The 21,003-nt window shown below is 44.9% G+C and overlaps 1 protein-coding gene across 1 annotated transcript in view; it reads left to right on the forward strand.

Annotated features, from left to right (window-relative positions):
* Positions 1–12,890, forward strand: part of ARHGAP31 (Rho GTPase activating protein 31) — a 114,124-nt gene extending 101,234 nt beyond the window's left edge. The window contains exons 11-12 of the mRNA XM_012642616.1: positions 6,096–6,373; positions 9,531–12,890. Coding sequence (XP_012498070.1) covers positions 6,096–6,373; positions 9,531–11,966 — 2,714 coding nt within the window. The 3' untranslated portion in view covers positions 11,967–12,890. The remainder of the gene's footprint in view (positions 1–6,095; positions 6,374–9,530) is intronic.
* Positions 12,891–21,003: the final 8,113 nt, after the last annotated feature.

Here is a 21,003-nt window from a genome sequence, read left to right on the forward strand (position 1 = left end):
GCTGAGGCAGTAGGATCGCTTGAGCCCAGGAGTTTGAGGTTGCTGTGAGCTAGGATGACGCCACGGCACTCTAGCCCAGGCAACATAGTGAGACTCTGTCTCAAAAAAAAAAAAAGAAATTCATACTTGTGAGCACTCCACCATGCTCCCTCATGTGTTTGCTGTGGGCTGTGGAGTCACAAAGACAGGATCCGTTCCCCCCAGCGAGCTCACACACTAGGAAGGGAAACTGAAACTCTGCACTGAAGTTCAGCGCAGGGTCAGCCTGTGGAAGTAGCAGAAAAGCCTCCTCCAGCTTTTTGGAATGAGGGAGGGCCTAGGTGCCCAAAGTACCACGTGTCATGACAGAGGTGTTCAGAGGGGACAGCAAAGGCATGAAGGAGAGGCAATCCTCTCAGGAGGGTTCTGGGAAGATTTAGAAGAGGTGACATTAAGGGTGGGCCTTCATAAATGGGTAGGATTTCTCCCTACACAAAAGATGGCATAGGGCATTCTGGGCTGAGAGGCATCTAAATGCTGTGGGAAGTGTGTAGGTTTTGGAATCCAACTGGGCTGATTCAGAGGCCAGCTTTACCACTTTTTGGCATTTTGACAGCGGGTGATTTTGGAGCCTGTTTCTCATCAACAGCGGAGGCTCCTATCCCAAAGGCTGTGGTGAGGTCTGAATGGGGCAATGTCCTTAAAATATCTACCCATGGTCTGGCTCTGAAGATGCTCAGTGAATGTTAATCCTGTTTCCTCCCCTTTCCCTTCATGATGGGTGCACAGGTGAGCAAAAGGCAGAGGCCTCAAGTGATGCCTGGTCTGGAGAATGGTCCATGGGTGGTGTGGGTGATGCAGGATAAGGGGAGGGGAGGAGGTGAAGCCTTTGAGGAAAACACTGTTTCCAAAGGCTTTTGGGAGACCGGTTATCCTCTTCAAAACTGGGGGTCACTGGGCCCCACAGATAGACCAGGGGACAATGTATTATCCTTTTTTCCCCTCTCTCTTTCTCTCTGTAAATAAGAATACCCAGTCTGTGTTAAATTGGTCTGGGAAAGACACTAATGGAGGCTCCAGCCTGCCTTCCTGCCATGACTAGTGGGTGCTGGGGGCAGAATGAGGGACCTTGTCCGGGGCGGCCACGTAGACCTGGGACCCGGGGCAGAAGCGAGCAGCTGAAAGGCTCAGGGACAACAGGTCCCTGCACTCTGCTCTCTGATGGGGGCGGGTTAACTTAAACTTCCTATCTCCATCCATGATTATTCCAAATAGAGAACTTCACCTTCATTAATAAGATATTTTTCTTTCTTTGAGCAGTAGCAGTGGGTAAAAGAAAAAGAATTAAAGACAATTTTCCAGGTTACCTAATTAAAATTTTTAGTTGTTCTAGTCAAAACAATGCTCCACTTTTGGCTAATCTAGGTGAAATGCCAATATGGCCCAAAGGGTAAGAGATACCAAAGAAGTAGTACACTTTAACTGAAGTGCTGATAATGAGATCATTGATTGCTCCAAGTGAAAAGTTTAAAGGATTAATCAATGCAACCATTATAATTGATTATCTGACTTTTACCTGATTCAAGGGTATAACTTGCTAACCTAATCCTCAGAAGGAACACAAACCTGATCCTTCTGAAAGTGAAGGATGAATTTATGGGCTGACTTAAAAGCTACAACAAACACTTTCTGCATCCCCATTTAAATATACTTATTAGAGGAAAATTAGAATAACCACATAGCTTTAAGGAAACTTGATAAATGAAAATCCGTAATTTTTCTAAGAGATGTTAGGAGTTGCCTCATTCTTTTACTAAAGAATTTACAATAGAATTTTCTCAACTAGTTATATTTCAGTGCATCTGAAGTATGATTCTACCTACAAAAATTTGTTTTGCCCTTTTTTAAATTTTGTTTTGTTTGGTTTTGTTTTTTAACCAGGAGCAAGGCTATCTCATAAACCCATGGTTCTATTAGTTCAGGTATAGGCTAAGTTGCTATAACATAGAAAACTAAAAATACAGTGACTCAAATAAAATAGTTTATTTCTACCTTACATCTAGGTCCAGAGGAAGGAGGCTGTGCTCCAGGAGAGCATCTGGGGTTCCAGGCTCCTTCAGCTGTACCCAAGGGCGTTACCCTTATCCGCGTGGTCAAAGTGGGCTCAGCCCTCCCATGTCCACATTCCCACCCATGAGAGGGGGATAAGAGGAGGAAGCCAAGCAGCTTCCGCCCAAGGATGCCACCCGGAAGTTGCACACATCACTTCTACTCCATCCCATCTGCCAAACTTATTTCACATGGCCATTCCTACCTTCCAGAGAGGTTGAAAAATGTTGTCACTAGCTGGACAGCCATGCGCCCAGCTAAAACTTGGGTGGTGGGAGAGGTTCTAGCTCTAAATAAAGAAGAGAATGGATATTGGGGGACAATTATCAGTCTCTGCCTCCATGGTCACCCAGTTTGTGCATTATGTGTCCCATGCTGGGAATCTGACAATGCCCTTCCCTTTTGAGCTGTACAGATTCTTTGTAGCTTAGAAACAGCCACAAAATCTGTCAATCAACAAAAATTTGTTGGACTCATAGGCCCTTAGCAGGTAATTTTTAGGACTAGATACTGCCTCTGTTCTTGAGGAACTTACCCAAGGACGGAAGCCACATAAATGTGGAAAGATAATGGTAAACTGATGATTGGGCACCACATAGGTAATAACGCTAAAAATTTCAAGATGGGAAGGAAGGAGAGATTGGTCTGGGGGTGGTCTGGGAAAGCTACAAGGAGGTGGAGGCACACACCTGTAGTCCTAGCTACTCAGGAGGTTGCAGCATGAGGATCGACTGCACAACAGCACTTCAGCCTGAGTGATAGAGTGAGACCCAGCTTAAAAAAAAAACTAGTAATGCATTTACCCTTTCACTCAGAAGTTTGACTTCCAAGAATTTATTTTAAATAAATGGCTACACAAGTACAAAATGATGTAAGCATAGCATGGCATCATTTGTAATAGTGGAAGACTGGCAATGCCTGTCTCATTAGAATACTGGTTGGATAACTGGGGTGCATCCACACAATGAAGTCCTACAGAGCCCATATCTTTGTGGGCCCTGCATGACGTTCCTCCAAACCCCTGCGCATCTGTGGGGGACAGTTTCTGTGCACATAGAAGACATCCTATCTCAAGTGTCTGCCTTGTGTTTCTAGTTTTCTGTCTCAGACTTTTTTTCTAAAGGGAGAACATCACTCAGCCCTTGCTTAGGACAGCCCAGAAGTATGAAGAATTAACTGGAGCAGCCCTCAACTAATACAGGCCAGGAATCAGTGGATAAACAGCCCGGCCTCATACCCTTGGGAGGGATTATTGTGGGGCACACTTTACCTAGCTCCTCAGAGGAGGAGCTGAGGCCCGGTTGCTCACAGTGGTAACCAGCTCAACACCATGCTCTTTATTGATTTCGCCTCCATGCCTGTCTCACTTCCTCGTTTCTGCTTCCTGTGACCACCTTCCAAATAAGCCCTCTGCTGCTAGGATCTTGTTTCAGGCTCTGCTTTGAGGGGAACCCAGACTAGGCCACATCCTAAAGAACGAGCAATCTCCCTGTCTACTAACACGGCATACATGGACCTCAAGATATGTTAAGTGAGAACATGTGAAGCAAACAACCGTATATATCATCTGGTATATTTTATGTAATAAGAGTAGGAGATAAAAATATATACAGTACAAGTATCCATGCAAAAATAAATTATTGGCCTGGAGCAATGGATCACCCCTGTAATCCTAGCATTCTAGGAGGCCGAGGTGGGAGAATTGCTTGAGGTCAGAAGTTCGAGACCAGACTGAGCAAGAGTGAGACCGCATATCTACAAAAAATAGAAAAAGTAGCCGGGTGTGGTGATATGTGCCTGTAGTCCCAGCTACTCAGGAGGCTGAGGCAGGAGGATTGCTTGAGCCCAGGAGTTTGAGGTTGCAGTGAGCTATGATGACACCACTGCACTCCAGCCCGGGCAACAGAGTGAGACCCTATCTATTTATTTAAATAAATAAATTTATCTAAATAAATAAATAAATAAATAAAATGAACAAATAAACTAATAAAAGTGGTTACCCATAAGAGACAGTGGGAGTGTGGAACAGGGTGAAGCAGCAGGGATGAACACATGGAGGGTGACCAAGGACAGATAGGCCTGGAAAGGCTCCAAAGAGGTGTTGTCTTGAAGAATAGATTAGATCAGAACCACAGGGAGGACCAGAGCAGAAGAGTGCAAGGCCCAGTAGGGGGAGTGGTAGAAGAGCGGACATGTGGTTGGACCAGAGTGAGGAGGTCTTTTTATAGACAGTGGGCCCTCTGTATCCATGGGTTCAGCATCCTTGGATTCAACCAACTCCTGGTCAAAAATATTAAAGAAAAGAACTGCATCTGTACTGTACATGTACGGACTTTTTTTCTCATCATTATTCTTTAAGCAATACAGTATACCAACTATTTACATAGCAGTTACATGGTATTATATATTATAAACAATCTAGAGATGATTTAGAGCATATGGGAGGCTCTGCATAGATTGTACACAAATTCTACACCATTTTTTATAAGGGACTTGGGCATATACAGCTTTTGGCATCCATGGGAGGTCCTGGAACCAATTGCCCATGGATACCGAGGGACGACTACAGTCTTAACTTTCAAACTCTGTAAATGTTTTACATATTCAAAGATAAAACTGGATTTTAGGAAATAAGGCTACTAAGTAATGGGCAAAAGCAAATAGCCCTACTATCAATTCTGAAGCATTATTCAGACATCAGGAAGCCAGCTCTAGGTCTGACTGAGCGCAAGGCTGGCATTGTGGTGAGATACCTCGGAGTCAAGTCACCAGTGTGACCGATGGCAATGAGCAGAGTTTGTTCTTAGCCAATAAACTTTTCTGAGCTTGTGCTGTATGTCAGACACTGTGCTTTTTCTCCATTTTCTACTTTATCCTCACACGGGCCCTGCAAAGCAAGTATTATGATGCCTTTGTACCAAGATTACAAGTTTCACTGAGACTAGAATTTGAACCTAGGTTTCTTTAATTCCACTGTCAATCATATTAATAACATTTACTGAGGGCCTGCTATGTGCCAAGCACTACCCTAGGTATTTCATTTTTATTGCATACTGTGAAAAGCTCCTTATGCAATGAAATGGGGCCTTACTTCATGCAAGGCAATAGAGGCCAAACTTGAGATCTGCCTTCCTCTTCCTGATCTCAATAGATGTTTAAGATCAGAGCCAAATCACCGGGAATGTATCTAAATCGACTGTGGATAACCCCCTTGGCAAGAGTCACACAAGAAGCTGCCAATCATAATTATAAGACATCTTTGCAGCAAGGTGTGAATAATAGATTTTTGTGACCTTGGGCACAGAATTTGACTTCTCAGGGCCTGACTATTTATTTGTGAAGTGAAAGATTGGGCTAGAACAGGATTTCTCAACTTCAGCACTATTGACATTTTGGGCTGTATAAGTCTTTAATGTGGGGACTGTCCTGTGTGTTGGAGAATATTTAGCAGCGTCCCTGGCTTCTATTCACTAGATGCCAGTAGTACTCCCCCTTCTCAATGTTGTCACAACCAAAAATGTCTCCAGACATTGCCAAAGGTCCCCTGGGGGGTGGGGGAGGTAGGAGCAAAATGGCCCCTAGTTGAAAACCACTAGATTAGATAACCTTAGAGGTCCCTCCCATCTCTGACAATCTGTGACTCTGGGACCTGAGGCCAGGACATTACTAGGAGAAAGGAGTAAAGAATGTATGGGACAGCCGTACTTGGTGGCTCACACTTATAATCCTAGCACTTTGGGAGGCTGAGGTGGGAGGATTGCTTGAGGCCAGACGTTGGAGGTTGCAGTGAGCTATGACCATGTCACTGAGCTCCAGTCCAGACAACAGAGTGAGACCCTGTCTCAAAAAAAAAAAAAAAAAAAGAAACGCATGAGGCAGTGAGTGAGCTGCGAGAATTTCCTCCATCTTTGTGAAGCAGGATCAGGAGACAGGACAGTGACTATGTGGGGAACAGTCTCTCCTGAAATGAAGTCTCCTTTAACTGGTAACTCACATGTTCCTTGCAGCCTCTGTACCTAAGAAGGCAGTTCTTGAGGATGCCAAGCCAGTACCTGAAGCAGTGGGGACAGCAGAATGCGGCAAAAGCCTTTCCCTGGAGCCAGACACCCAGCTGGAGGAGAAAACCTCGGAAGTCTCTTTGGGCTCTCAACATTCCAGCGAATTAGAGAAGAGGCCAAATCCAGAGAAGGTGGTGGAGGAAGGACGAGAGGCTGGCCAGGAGGAGTCCAGTGCTCTGCCAGAGAGCCCCAGGGCCAGAGCCGAAGCTGTGTTTCTCCATGAGATGGTAAGGTGGACTCACTGCCTGCTCCAGCCAGGTAGTCCTCCCAAGGGCTCTTGCTACAATTTAAAGTAGATTTTAAAAAAAATTTTTTTTTTTTTTTAACAATTAGTTTCTGCCAAAGAGAGTTCAAGTGACAAACTTCTAATCGGGTCTGGGATTTGTTTTGCAGTAGACTTTTCTGAAGTCCTGCAGTGATAGGGGGGAAACATCCAGCTCAGATTCATCAGGACAGACTCAACTCTAAATATTTCTAACCTGAGGTTACCATAAACCAGTAACATGTCCTCGAAATGTAACAACATTCAGTCCCAGAAGCAGCACAAAACCTGCTTGTCATCCCAGTCCCCAATATGATGATCATTCACAGGGTCCAGCCCTCTTCTTCCAGACATATTGGGTGACCAGTTGTCTATGATTGTTTCTAGAACCTGAAAGATTTCCAGGATACATTTCTTCCTGCTGTGACTTCTGGAGAAGTTAAAATACAATGCAAGAGCTTACTGAACCTTGTCCACTTTTTAGAGGTAGAATTTTCCAAGAAGATTTTTATGGAATGTCTTTAAATAGAAGGTGTGAGGAGGTTTTCCAGGGACACCACGGGGAGAGTCCTGCATTTGGGAGGCAGCTCTGTGATCAGGGGAGGGTGCCAAAGGGGAAAAGGAAGCTCTTTGCCTTTTAACTTGCTTCCAGAGACTTGGTTTTTAGGACATGCACAAAAGGACCATGTGCTGGGAGTTAGAGCCAAGCTGGGTGACATGGTGACCTCAAGAGGGCTGAGTGAGGGTCCTTATAAGATGTGTTTGCATTTTTTTAAGGGAAAGAATGCAGAGATTCATACAGGGATTAGATTCTTATGTGGAGGGCCCAAGTATGAATGCCATTGCTTTGAGAAGTGGATAAAGTTAGTGCTGGAAAGAAACCAGGGTGGATTCAAGTGAACAAGTAAAGGTATCAATTCATTCATTCATTCAAAACATGTAGTGAACACCCACTTTGTGCCAGGCATGATGCTGAGCAGCGAGGTCACTGTAGTGAACAAGACTGTCACCATCCCTGCCTTCTTGGAGCTAACACCCTAGTAGGGGAAAGGATATCGAACAAGTAATTTCCAGGGTGCTATGGAAGCTTGGAGTGCTGTGGAAGCATATAGTAGGAGGACCCAACCTAGTGGCAGGGGGTACCACTGGGGCCAGGGAGGGCTTCTCAGGAGAACAGGTATTTAGGTTGAGAACTTAGCTGTAAGAAAGGGGTAGGGTGAGGGATAGAAAGGGAGAGAATTCTAGGCAGAAAGAATAAGATGTGCCATGAATCTGGGATGGGAAAGAACATAAAACATTTCAAGGAATGGGAACAAGGCCAGGATAGCTGGGCTGGAGAACATGAAACTCAGAGGGACACAGGAGTCACGTCAGCCAGGATAGCGTGGAAGGGATTTGGGGATTAACCTAAGGGCAGTGGGAAAGTATATGAGATGTTCAGAATTTTGTGTTTAAAGGGTGAGGAGCATGGCTTGGAGAAGGGCAGGAGAGGAGACACGAATGCCAATTAGGAGGCTAGTATGTGGCAAGCCAGGTGAGAAAAGATGGTGGCATGGGCTGGTGTGGGGCCACGAGGTCAGAAGTGGAAGGATGCAAGAGCCATTTAGAAGATAGAATCAATAACACTTAGTGAAGAATTGGAGAAGGAGTGAGGAAGAAGGAAGTGTCAAAGGCACCTCATAGGTTTCTGGTCTGAGCAAAAAGTTGCACTGTGGGTCCACTTACTGAGAGGGCAGAGTGAAGTGGAGAGGAGTTTAAATGGTCATTTATTCATCCAAATTTACTGATTTTTTAGTAAGAGATCAATTAATATAGGTGCTGAGGAAAGTAAAGAGATGACTCTGACCCTGCCCTCAAGGAGGGCCCAGTCTAGTAGGCAAAATAGAAATGTACACAAATAAATGCAGTACAGTAGAATCAGATTACTTTTGACCAAGTAATCCTGCAGAGTTATCTGAAAGAAATAACTCAAAAGAAAACAATAGATTCATTGCAATTCAACTGACTCTTTATTGAGCACCTACTCACAGTATACCAGGCACCATTTGGCCTTGAGAAATCAAAGATGAATAAACACAATCCCTGACATCAGGGAGCTCACGGTCCATTGGGAATGGTAAGGCAAACATAAAAAGTAACTGTAATATGAAATGACATGTGATTAGAGCCAAGTGGGAAGGGGTGAGAGGTCAGCAGCAAATCAGACCTCTCAGAAGGACCTATGCCCCCGTGGGTGGAAATGCATCTCCAAACTGCTTCTGCTTTGGACAGAATTAGGCCTTGAAGCACGAAATGGAAGGAACTGAAATTTTTTTTTCCTGGCTCTGACTAGGCCTCCATCCATTTCCTGTCTACAGCTTTGGGCTCTGTGTAGGGAAAGGGAGGAGTGGAGAAGGGAAAAGGGAAGCTGTACTTGAGGGGAGAGACAGAGCAGCAAACAAGATGGGGGAGAAGGCAGTTCAACAATCACAGAAAAGCAACCCCCATCGTGTTAACAGTGATTTTGCTATTTTTCTATATGCCTTTATTTTAATATGTATTTAAATATTTTTCCATGTGGAATATGTATTTCTTTGGTAATAAGAAGAAAGAACTACATTTATTTATTTGGAAAGCAGGTGTCGGGGTAAAAGTGAACATTGTCATTCTACTGAGAGAATCTCATTCTTGTGTGCCTTCTAGTAAACCTGAAGTTAAATAAGACTAGGGTTTCTGTCTGTTTTATAAGGCAACAGTGCACAGGGATTAAGCACTTATGTTCTGGTGTAGAAAGAACTGAATTTCAATCCCAGTCTTCTGTTGTATGACTTAGGTTAATTGTTTAATCTATTTGCACCGAGGCCTCCTCATCTATAAAATGGAAGTGATTATGATAGTGTTTATCTCCTAGAGTTGCTGGGGGAATTAAACAAGAAGATAAAGTATTAAAGTATTGTTAAAGTATTTTATGGTACATGGTAAGCGCTCAGACACCACAGTGGTTATTGGTGCTGCATCCTTTATTTGCTGAGGTGGCGCAGGCTTGCGCTGCGCTAGTCCCTTCCCTCTCACTGGAAAACAGTGCGGATGTCAGTGCCCAGACTCCTTTGTTCTAAAATAATCAGTTTATTGATGTTTTTCAGGATGAAGATGATCTGACCAACGCCCTGATCTGGCCCGAGATTCAACAGGAGCTGAAAATCATCGAATCTGAGGAGGAGCTTTCCTCGTTGCCACCACCTTCTGTGACGATCAGCCCAATTCAGCCAATTCTTGAGTCGAGTCCTGTGGCCTTTGCTCCTCTAGAGCCTCCTGGGAGCTTGCCTTGTGGCTCCGCCCCCGCCCCCATCTCCGCCCCTCTGGAGGAGTGGACTAGGGACTCAACCAATCAGAGCACACAGGGCACTTCCACGGCAGCCAATAGAGAGAAGCTGGAGCCAAGCAGCAGCCTCCACAGATCCGAGTTAGAGCTGGGCCTGCGCCCAGACCCTGCCAGCCTGGCTCCTCTGGAAATAGTTCCGTTAGAGACCATGTCTCCACAAGCCAGGGTGGACGTGGGGGCCCCAGGGAAACTATCTCCTCCACTCCCACCTGCTCCTCCCCCTCCAACTCCTTTGGAGGAGGCACCTCGAGTCGTGCTGTCAAAGGGCGGCCCTGAGAGGGAAGACCCATCCAGGAATTTGAGGACAAATCCCCATATACACCCGCCGAAGTTCAAAGACAGCCCTGAGATCCCTAGCCTGTGTCAGGGAGAGGAGGCTGCTCCAAGACAAAGTGAAAAGCAAAATTCAAAGAATGCTGCTCCCGAGGGAAAAGGCTCTCGTTTACCAAGCCCAACAAGGGAGACTGAGGTCTCCCCACGAGGAGAAGGGGATGTAGCCCATTCAGTTCAGGAGCCTTCAGACTGTGACGAAGACGACACTGTGACAGACATTGCCCAGCATGGTCTGGAGATGGTGGAGCCCTGGGAGGAGCCCCAGTGGGTGACAAGTCCTCTGCACTCCCCAACCCTGAAAGATGGGCATGAGGCCCAGGTGCAGGGCCCCCAGGGCCACCGATTGGAGAAGAGGCTTTCCCACAGGCCCAGCCTTCGCCAGAGCCATTCTTTAGACAGCAAGCCCACATTTAAGAGTCAGTGGACTCTCGAGGCTCCCTCCTCCAGCAGTTGTGCTGATCTTGAAACAGAGAGGAATTCTAACCCTCAGCAGCCCCTGGCACCCAGGAGAGAGATTATTGGATGGGATGAGAAAGCCATGAGGTCTTTCAGAGAGTTCTCTGGCCTGAAAGGGGAAGAGGCTCTTCCCAGCCAGAAGGGACCAGGTGTTATGCAACCCAAGCCAACAGAAACCAGCCCCATCAGCCAAGCAGGCGGAAAGGAGCTGGGGACACATCTGGGGCACAGCAACCCTCCAGTTAAGCAAGGTATTACTCCTGGGCCGGAGAGCAGTGAGGAGAATTCATCTAGCGTGCAGGACAGCACCTTACCAGGAGAGCATCCCCCAAAGTTACAGCTGAAGAGCACAGAGTGTGGGCCCCCAAAAGGGAAAAATAGACCCTCTTCCCTCAACTTGGACTCTGCCGTTCCCATCACTGAACTCTTCCGGTTTGAGAATGTGGCCTCATTTAGTTCACCTGGAATGCAGCAATCTGAGCCGGAAGACCCAAAGGCCACATGGGTGACCTCATCTCACTGTAAAGCAGACCCCTGGAGGGTTTACTCCCAGGACCCCCAGGACCTGGACATTGTTGCTCATGCCCTGACAGGCCGCCGTAACTCAGCTCCTGTGAGTGTGTCAGCTGTGAGAACCTCCTTCATGATCAAAATGTGCCAGGCCAGGGCAGTCCCAGTTATCCCACCCAAGATTCAGTACACCCAGATCCCACTGCCCCTGCCCTCTCAGAGCTCAGGGGAGAGTGGGACTCAGCCTCTGGAGAGAAGCCAAGAGGAACCCAGCTCAACTAGTGGGACCTCTGAGAAACCTGCCAAAGATGATTCTCCCTGCCCCCTGGAAAGCCCAAAGGGAGAGAAACCAAAGCAAAATACAGGAGCCACTAAGTCCTTGCCAATGGGTGCCACTGCATCCTGCGTGTGTGAGGGACCCACCCTTTCTCCAGAACCAGGCTTGTCTAACCTGCTCTCCTCCCAGGATGCAACAGTGCAATGCAGAAAGCGCACATCAGAGACAGAGCCATCTGGGGACAACCTTCTTTCTTCAAAAATAGAGCGACCATCTGGGGGTTCTAAGCCTTTCCATAGGTCTAGGCCAGGAAGACCTCAGAGCCTAATCTTATTCAGTCCTCCTTTCCCCATTATGGACCACCTGCCTCCCTCATCCACAGTGACAGATTCCAAGGTCCTGCTGTCCCCTATCAGAAGTCCCGCCCAGACAATTTCCCCTGGCCTTCTTTGTGGGGAGTTGGCAGAAAACACATGGGTCACACCAGAAGGGGTTACACTTAGGAATAAAATGACTATCCCTAAGAATGGCCAGAGACTAGAGACCTCGACCAGCTGTTTTTACCAGCCCCAGCGGAGATCAGTGATTCTGGATGGAAGAAGTGGGAGGCAAATAGAATGACATCAGTTCACCTGCTGGTGTCTGAAAAAACATCATGACTCATCTGGAAGTTATTACAGGGCCAACTTGCCATTTTCCAGGCACAGGTTATCAAGTTTGGGCTTATTTTGGCCTCTGACTTCTCTTTCTTCAGCCTTTTGACCGTTTATTAATTTGTCCATTTTCCAGAAGAGGGTCAAGGGAAGGATGAGGAGATGAAATTTAGATGTCTATGTGAGCAAGTGGGAGAAGGTTAGGTAAGGTAAGAGGATGGAATGTGTGCTCCAGTGAAATTTGGGGCTCGTCTGTGAGTTGCATTTCTCCCCTATTATCATTATCTATTGAGAGCTGGCTGTGATAATGTCCTTTGAAAGAGAGAAAAATCTCTTGCCTGTGTCAGAAAATGTTGCTATTGAGGTTTGAAGACCTCCTCTTTACTTCATGCTTTTTAGTGCTCTTTAAAGCATGTATTCTTTTAGACCAGTTTTCTAATAAGCTTTGTAAAAGTGTACTATCCAAAATAGAAGCAGATTTGGAAATGCAAACTAACATGCACTTAGATATCCAAGTAGGTGAGTTTACCCATGCTCTTTCCCTGGAATCCCTGCAGACCTGTCCAAGATGACTCCATATACCAGCATAGAAAATCAAAATCAAGAACAAACTCTGAGACTGGCGCAATCCAAGAAGACTTTCTGGCTCTGGCTTCTATTCATTTGGGACTCCAACTCCCACTGTACTGAACTCTGACTTATAAATCCAGTAGCTGGGCAGGGTGGGGGTTGAGCTGAGGATTACCTTAATGAAATTTACTAAATCTTCATTTAGGTATGCAACTGAAGTGAAGGTTATCTGCTTTATTTACAATATCAGAGTCCAAGAGCACAAAGTCATCATAGAGAAAAGCCTCACGAAAAGGTAGAACTATGCTCCAAACTTACTGTGTTTAAATCGATGAGGCATTAGCAGAAAACATTTCTAGCTCAGCTTCACTCTTATTGCACACCAGGCTGGGCCCACCAGTACAGGAGAGGAAGAAGGGAGGAGCCCTAGGAGGGGAGGGAAGAGCCCCAGCAGAGTGGCCCTCACTACCACTCACTAAGAGCTGCCCTTCTTGAAAATGTATTTCATTTTAGCCAGTTGGTCCTTTCCTTTCCTTCCTCTCCCTTCCAGAGTTGCCTCATTGACCAGTCACTCCAGGCACTCAAACTTGCTCTTCTCCCCTGTCTATATATTAATACAAGCGGAAGCAATAAACCAATCTTATTTTGTTTCAGTTATTTAGAACTTTCAGTGGTTCTTTCCTTTTCAGCTGGAGAGGAGGAAGGAGAACTAATAAACCTGCTGGCAGATTTTTGGTGCTCCACAAAAAGGGGTTTCACAGGGCACCTCTTCTCAGGTTCAAGCCTGGCTGAACTCTGTCCGGAAGCTCAGTCATTGCAGAAATTTCTCTAGGGACTGGCAGCACCTCTGGGCAGACCTCACAACTGAGGCTGGTGCTGGGCTGAGTGGGGACTGAGCTGAAGTTACCTCCTCCAATAAGAAATTGGGAGCTGATGACCTGCAACACCTACATATTCCTTCCTCTCTCTCTCTCTCTCTCTCCCTCCCTCCTTCCCTCCCTCCCTGATAATCCTTATGAACAGTTTTGAAATCTTGTCCTATACCTTTGAAGCCAGTGTCTGTGGCAAGGGTGACGGGTGAGTCAGCTGATGAATTCTGCCTTCAGAGAGCACTGAGTGAGCAAGGGGGGAAGTTAGTAGGCCTTTGGTCAGTGTGTTTGCACTCTCCCTGGGTGAGCAACACATTGGACCAACAGCCAGTGAGATGTCGACCCATAAGAAAAGTCCTAAAATATAGCATTTTTCCCCTAGCCAAGCAAGGTGAAGAAATATGGTGGTGGTGGATGAGAAAGGCCATGTTCAAGAGATTTGAAAAGTACATTCCTGCCTTATCAGAAAATGTGGCAGATAGCCTTTTATGTCAGTCTCAGTGCACTTGTGGTGTCTACGCTTTGATAAGGACCACGTTCCAGTTAGAATGTGAGGGAGGGAAAGAACCGCACTTTGCTTCACTGTCCAAACTCTGAGCCAAATAATGAAATATTTAAACTATTTTATGGTTATTTTTAAATTTTTGTTTGTAACACTTATAAGATATATTTTTATTTGGGGATAGACTGAGAAGCCACCATTACATACTAACGAGTGACTTCAGTTCTAACGGACGAGGAGCCCATGTAGACTTATGAAATGGCTGCCATGTCCCTTTAGACTCTGACCCTTTTCGTTTACAGCATCACCTTCAGGAGCATGGGTATGTGGCTGCAGTCAGGAGACACGTGGGGGGCTCTCTGGCGATATTCCCCACCCTGGGCTTTCCTCGCCAGTCAATTCCAGAAGGCCTGAGATACTGACTCCTCTTCTCAGTCAGTGTCACGCTGCTCAAGCGTGGACCTCTCCGACTATCTCCCAGCCTATCAGCCACCACAAAGGTGGTTATAATCCTGTGGTCTAGGCTAGCCTGGCACTGATGAAATTCCACTCTAAAGCAAAGAAAGCTCATATATTCCCCCAAAATTGTTCCCCAAAATGCCCTGGGATTACCTATTTGGTCACCCACTTAGGGCTCTGAGAAATGAACCCCCTGAGAATGGCTAGATGGGAATCAGAGTGTCTGCTTCCATGCAGGGGAGGGGCAGAACAGGAGCTGCTGTCTGAGTCCCCAGAAAGGGGTGTAGAATCAAATTCTCAAAGGGCTCCTTCAAATCAACTATCAGTCCTCAAAATGGGGACGGCTGACTTTAAATGTTGAATTTGAAGTGCATGTGGAATTGGTACATGCATGTACCAATGTTTTCTCTCATTCAGCATTAATGGTTGCTTAAGAAAATAATAACCTATATTTATTGCAAAATGGCCCTCCCAGACCTTTTTTTTTTTTCTTTTTAAGCCAAAATGGACCAGATAGAGGGTATTTGGTTTTTATTCTCTGCTTCACTTGATACATGGGGAGACCTGGCATATGAAGAGACCTGACCAAGAACCCCATAATGATACTGTTAGCCCAATCTAAGCCCTAAAATTCAAAATATTATCCAAGTCAAAATTTTGGATTCTGGGGACATTAAAAATGTAAATATCACCATCCTCAATAAATGTTTATTAAGAGCTTAATAATAGCACATTGGGTACCTTAGCACTCCTAAATCCTTGAAGAGACTAATGAAAAGGAGAGAGGGGTGGTAGCAAATGAAACAGCCCATAAACAACTGGGAGCAAGGTTTAGAACCATTAAGTTACCAAGCAAAAGCAGAAGGGGGAAAAATATAACAGCTAGCCTCTTTTAATAGGATTGTTAATGGTATTCAAGTGACCAATTGACTTTAAATAATCAAACACAACGGCAAATCCAAGAGGACATAGCGGTGAGATGCTCAGGTGTTGAGAACTTTGCTTTGATTTTAAAAATTAGAGAGCGGCAACTAAGTTAGAATAAGTATGAATAGCTCTGAGGTTTTGCATAGCCCTAATTGGTTTGGTTGTGAAGTCCTGTTGCATCTCTGCAAATGAGCCAGGAAAGATCAGTATTCTATACTCCTTGAGAGCGGATGTTAGGGACTTTTATCATCACCAAGTGGATTAACTCCTGTTGATGATGAAGTCATAGGCCCAAGGTAAACTGTTCATTTCATGTACTGTACAGTGTTAGCACATAATAACCACATTTGGCTAAAATTGGGTGGGACAGTCATTTGTCTACACAGGCCTTGTGCTCCTTCCTGAAGAGGTACTGTGGAACATAAGATTGATTTATCTGGGATTGGAGTGGGAAAAGTCCACAGTAGGTCCAGTTCCCATCAGGATTGATTAGGGCCATATTCTACCATGGCCGGCCCTATCTGATGACAACATGAATCCTGGGGATAAGTGTTGCCAGGTGTATGATTTTAGGCACTTCGAGCAAGCAGGTCAATTCAATATGTGGAATGACAAAGAATGTGTCCTCCATTAACCAACATCTTCCCTAGCGAAATAAGGCCAGAAGAGGGAGCAAGCATCTTTCCAAGCATGGAGAGGAGGGGAGATGGTAGAAGGGTGATTATCTGAGATAAGTGCAGTCCAGATGGTATAAAATTGGGTCCTCCATAGATTGGCTGCTGGGTAGGGGCTCATTTAGTAACCTCAAGGTACATGAACAATGCAGAGATTACTTCTCTATGAGGGTGGAGGACATGGCTAAATATAAGAAGCTCATGAAGTCCATAGCCATGTTTTACTGGATGAATCACAATGTTTTGCAATAACTTAATGCCATAGTACTTTCTGGCTTATAATTCTGCAAAGTAAAGCACTTTTTCAAAGGGGTATTTTGGAAAGCAACATAATTTCAGCTGTGTTGTGAGCTCTACAAATATGTTTCCAAAGATATAATCGAAATGTTTTTCTATTGATTAAAAAAGTATAAATAAATATTAAACCTATCCATAGAGACATTTAAGTGTAATTAAAACAGATTGTTAAGCTTTAAAAATATACTCTAATAAATGGTATAAAATATAATGCTTATGATGGAACTATGAACTAGAGGACACTGGGTCACCAAAATCAATAATCAGAAAAGTGGATTATATGCATCAGACTCATTCTGGTTTGTTCTAGTTTGTTCTGTTCAATGTCATTTTTTGTTAATTTGAGGTTTGGTCTCACAGCAAAAGTCCTGATGATTTGCTTCAGTAAATTTTTCTTGTCTGTGTTATTTTACATGTTAATAACTGCTAAATGTTTGCATCTTCACCCTCTTACTGTTGCAATCACACAGTCATGTCACCACAATACCCAGTATGAATCCATGATAGTGCAGTGAAAAATGAGAAGAAAAAAGTTTATTGCTTCTCAAAATTCCACAGCTTAGAAGTCATGTGGGTCCATCAACAAAGATGTGAACTCAATTTTCCTGCTATTTGAATCAATCAAAGGGGACTGTTCTTTCATTTGACTGATTGTGATAATGATGCCCAAGAAAAAGCAAGAGTGTGTTATCCTGGGATATATCCTGGCGTACATATAACCAAAAAAAGTCAGGAGTTGAGGGAGAGGGACGATCATAAAACCTGGGCCTACAACCTAGTGATATTTACAGTGAAAAACGTCATTGCCAGGGGAGTAAAAATACTACCATTTTGGCAACCATCTTCTATTTAGAGCCCGACACTGCTCAGGCCTGCTCCCGTCATCCCTCACCGCTGCCCTAAGTGCCTTTTCTCCTCTACACCCCCAGATCCCTGCACTTGTCTGTTTCTCTGACAAATCTCCCCCTACCCCACCCCAACACACAGTTCCCCTCACTCCCAATCTTTCCAAGGTTTCTCTGGAATCGTTCTCTCCTTATAAACTCCCCTGCAGCCTCAGTCTTTTCGCTGAATATTATTGCCACTTCCTGGACTTCAGTAAAACTCCCGTGAGGACACTTCTTTCCCTGCACAAGAGGCTGCCCATTCTCCCATGTTACACAGATTTTTACAAAGGGTCAGGAGACGTTCTCCCAGTTTCTCACTTCTGCACCATTGCTTCTTCCTATCTTATACAAAAATCCCTTACTACCAAAATTTACAAATCCAGCTATCTTAACTTTTACCATTCTGTGTGGCCACAATGTGGTCAATGTCCCAGATTCCCCAGCCTTTGGTACCAGGCTCCCTGTTTTCCTTCTACTTTGTCCTACCATTATCCTGGATGGCTTCAATGTTCCCAAGGAAAACCTACCCAACACCCTTGCCATAATCGCTTACAGATTTTTACCCCTACTCAGTTTTGGCCATTTGCTTCTAGGGTTACACATCAGGCTCTTTCACAACCCAGAATTTTGTGATTCTAAATTCCCGTTTTCCTTTCTGAGAACCTCCTCCATCCTTACTACTTTATGCCTTGTATTTGCACAGGATTACCAATGCCTGGCCCACCCCTGCTCTGGCAGGCAGCACACCTACCAGACTTCATACCTCCTTCTCCAGCCTTTCCAGTCTCCAAGTTGCATCATCACAACGATTCTCACCAGGACCATTAACTTCCTCAACCACTCATCCTTTAGCCATACCTGCTTGACAAACCTCCAGCCTAGGACCAGGACTCTTACCACCCATCTTCTCTGCCCTTTAACTGTGTCTATGGGTTAGATCAGAGAAAATCATAAAACCATGGGATGAAAGACTTTAGGTATTTATGGTCTACCACCTCAGCAGTGGCCTCATTTCCAAAACCTACAATGGCTATTCCACTATTCTCAATATTCTCCTAGACAACTCTCTCCACCCAAAATAAGGATAATTGCTTTGTGCTTCATAAGTTTATGATATCAGATGTCTTTCCTCAACCTCCCACTGTCCTTTTCCCTTACTCATATATATGTGTAATCAACCTTCCTTCTAGTTCAGAGGAAATGTCCCTCTTCCCAAGGGGTCCTAAGGCTTCCATGTTCCCAATCTCCTTCCATCCATCATTCTTTCCTATGTGTTCAGCCTTTCCCTCTTGAGTCTTCAATCCCTTGGCATAAAAACATCCTAAAGTCTCTTCCTCAACTCTACCCTCATTTACCACTTTGTTGTGTCCAGGTTCTTGGGAGAGTCATCAATGTCATCAATGTTCACTGTTTCAAATTCTTCATTCCAATTCACTATTCTGGACTAACTACAACCTGACTTCCACCCATGTTGCTCCACTAAAATTTTTCTTGCTAAAGTCACCAACAATCTAACAACCAAATCTAATAGTCACTTCTCAGTCTCTTGACTTCCCTTTTATATTTGATCCTATTGACCATTCTCTTGACCAAGTTTTTGTGAAACTTTCGGTTTGACTCTTTTCATGACTGTTCATTTTCTTACTCTTGTTCATTTGAAAGTTTCCTCTTCCTCTACCATTAAATGTGGTTATTCGCCAGAATTCTGTCATTCCTTCCCTTTCACAGTATATCCTTTCCCTATACTATTTTTTTTTTTGTCCATGGTTTCTTCTACCACTTACATATTGGTGACCCACTCCACCCTTATTTTCTCTTTTGTTTGAGACAGAGTCTCACTCTGTTGCCTGGGCTAGAGTGCCGTGGCGTCAGCCTAGCTCACAGCAACCTCAAATTCCTGGGCTCAAAGCCATCCTTCTCCCTCAGCCTCCTGAGTAGCTGGGACTACAGGCATGTGCCACCATGCCTGGCTAATTTTTTCTATATATTTTTAGTTGTCCAGCTAATTTCTTTCTATTTTTAATAGAGACTGGGTCTTGCTCTTGCTCAGGCTGGTCTTGAACTCCTGAGATCAAACAATCCTCCTGCCTCGGCCTCCCAGAGTGCTAGGATTATAGGCATGAGCCACTGCACCCGGCCATGCCATTATTTCTTTAAATATGTCTTCTGGCCTCTCTTCTCTTTCTTCTTCTTCTCTAACCCTATTATGTAAAAGTTTGGTCTCTTGATGGTGTCCCATAATTACTGGAGGTTTTCTTCATTCTTTTTAATTCTTTTATCTTCTTGTTTCTCAGGCTACACAATTTCAAATGTTCCATTTTCCAGCTCACTGATTCTTTCTTCTGCTTCATTGAGACTGCTGTTGAAACTTTCTATTGGATTTTTCAGTTCAGTCATTGAATTTTTCCTCTCTAGGATTTCTATCAGGTTCTTTGTTATTATTTCTATTTTTTTGTCAAAATTTTTTGTGTATTGTTTTCCAAATTTCATTAAAATTTGTATCTGTATATTCTTATAGTTCATTGAATTTCTTCATCAGTATTATTCTGAATTCTTTGTCAGTCATTTCATAGATCTCCATTTTGGTAGCTCCATTATTGGAGCTTTATTAGCTTCAAGATGTCATGAGTCTCCGATTCTCTATAATCTCTGTGTCCTTGCATTGATTTCTGACATTTGAGGAGAAAGCCTCCGCTTCTGTCTTTTACAGGTGTTCTTTAGCAGGGATAGACCTTCACTATTTAGCCTATGATTCTATAAGGGCGAGCTTGTGACAACCCCAGGCAGGGAGAGCTTGTGTGAGTTCTCTAGTTGACTAGTTGGCTGCTGCCCTTGCAGCATGGTGAGTGGGGCTGCTGGCTGGGCTCTGCTATCATGTGGAGCTGCTGGCTGTGTACTGCAATGGCTTCTGGTCAGCCCAGTCACAAGATATATTCCCTGGCCAGTTAATTCTGCTATTTGAAATCTGCAGTTAGGCAGGGCTGCAGTCTGGGCTGTAATTTGGTACAGTCACTGCTCAGGACAGGCATGACCAGAGGCTATGCTCCTTAGAAATACATGCTTGAGGATTGCCTCCTAGTCAGGGTACAGCCATGGGGTGGGCATTTCGCTGAGTTGGGTGGCTGTTTGACCTCCTGAGTCAAGCCAGTCTAGCCCCTGTGCTTCTCCCAGATGTGAGGAGGTGGAAGTCTCCCTGCTTGGGTGGGGTCATTGGAAGTGCTTTTTGGCTTAGAGGAGCCACTGCTTGACTTCCTGAGTCAAGCCAGTCTAGCCTCTTCAGTTCTCTGAAATCCATGAATGTGGGAGTTTCCCTGCCTAGGCAGGGTTGTTGGGCGGGCTTTTTGGCTGGATGGAGTGGCTGCTTGACTTCCAGGGTCAAACCAATGTAGCCCCTTTACTCTCCAAAATGAGAGGAGGCAGGCATCTCCCTGCTTGGCCGAGGTCTTTGGCTTTGAAGCTGGACAGAAGACTAGTGGTCTAGGGTGTCAAGCTAGGTTGTACTTCCCACCATGCTTCTGAAGGTGACCAGATCAGTATTCTTGGTGGGCTATGAGGTTGGCTGACATCTCTGATCAGGTACCACAGCTAGCAGGAACACAGAGGTCCACCAAGATTGCACACTGGTCACTATGACCTCTGCCTCTGTCCTTTGTTTCTACATGACCCTTGGCAGTCTGGCCCTGTTTCCCCTGGTGTTCCCCATGAGATGTAACTAGAGTGGGCTTTCTGGGAAGTTTCTTAGAATCCTAGGGAAGTGGATGATTGCCTCCAGTTTTCTTTTCCCCCTGTGGGAAACTGGGCCCAGGGAAATCTTCTCTGT

The sequence above is a fragment of the Propithecus coquereli genome, unplaced genomic scaffold (genome assembly GCF_000956105.1).
Source record: "Propithecus coquereli isolate 6110/MARCELLA unplaced genomic scaffold, Pcoq_1.0 Scaffold10, whole genome shotgun sequence".
Classification (NCBI taxonomy): domain Eukaryota; kingdom Metazoa; phylum Chordata; class Mammalia; order Primates; family Indriidae; genus Propithecus; species Propithecus coquereli.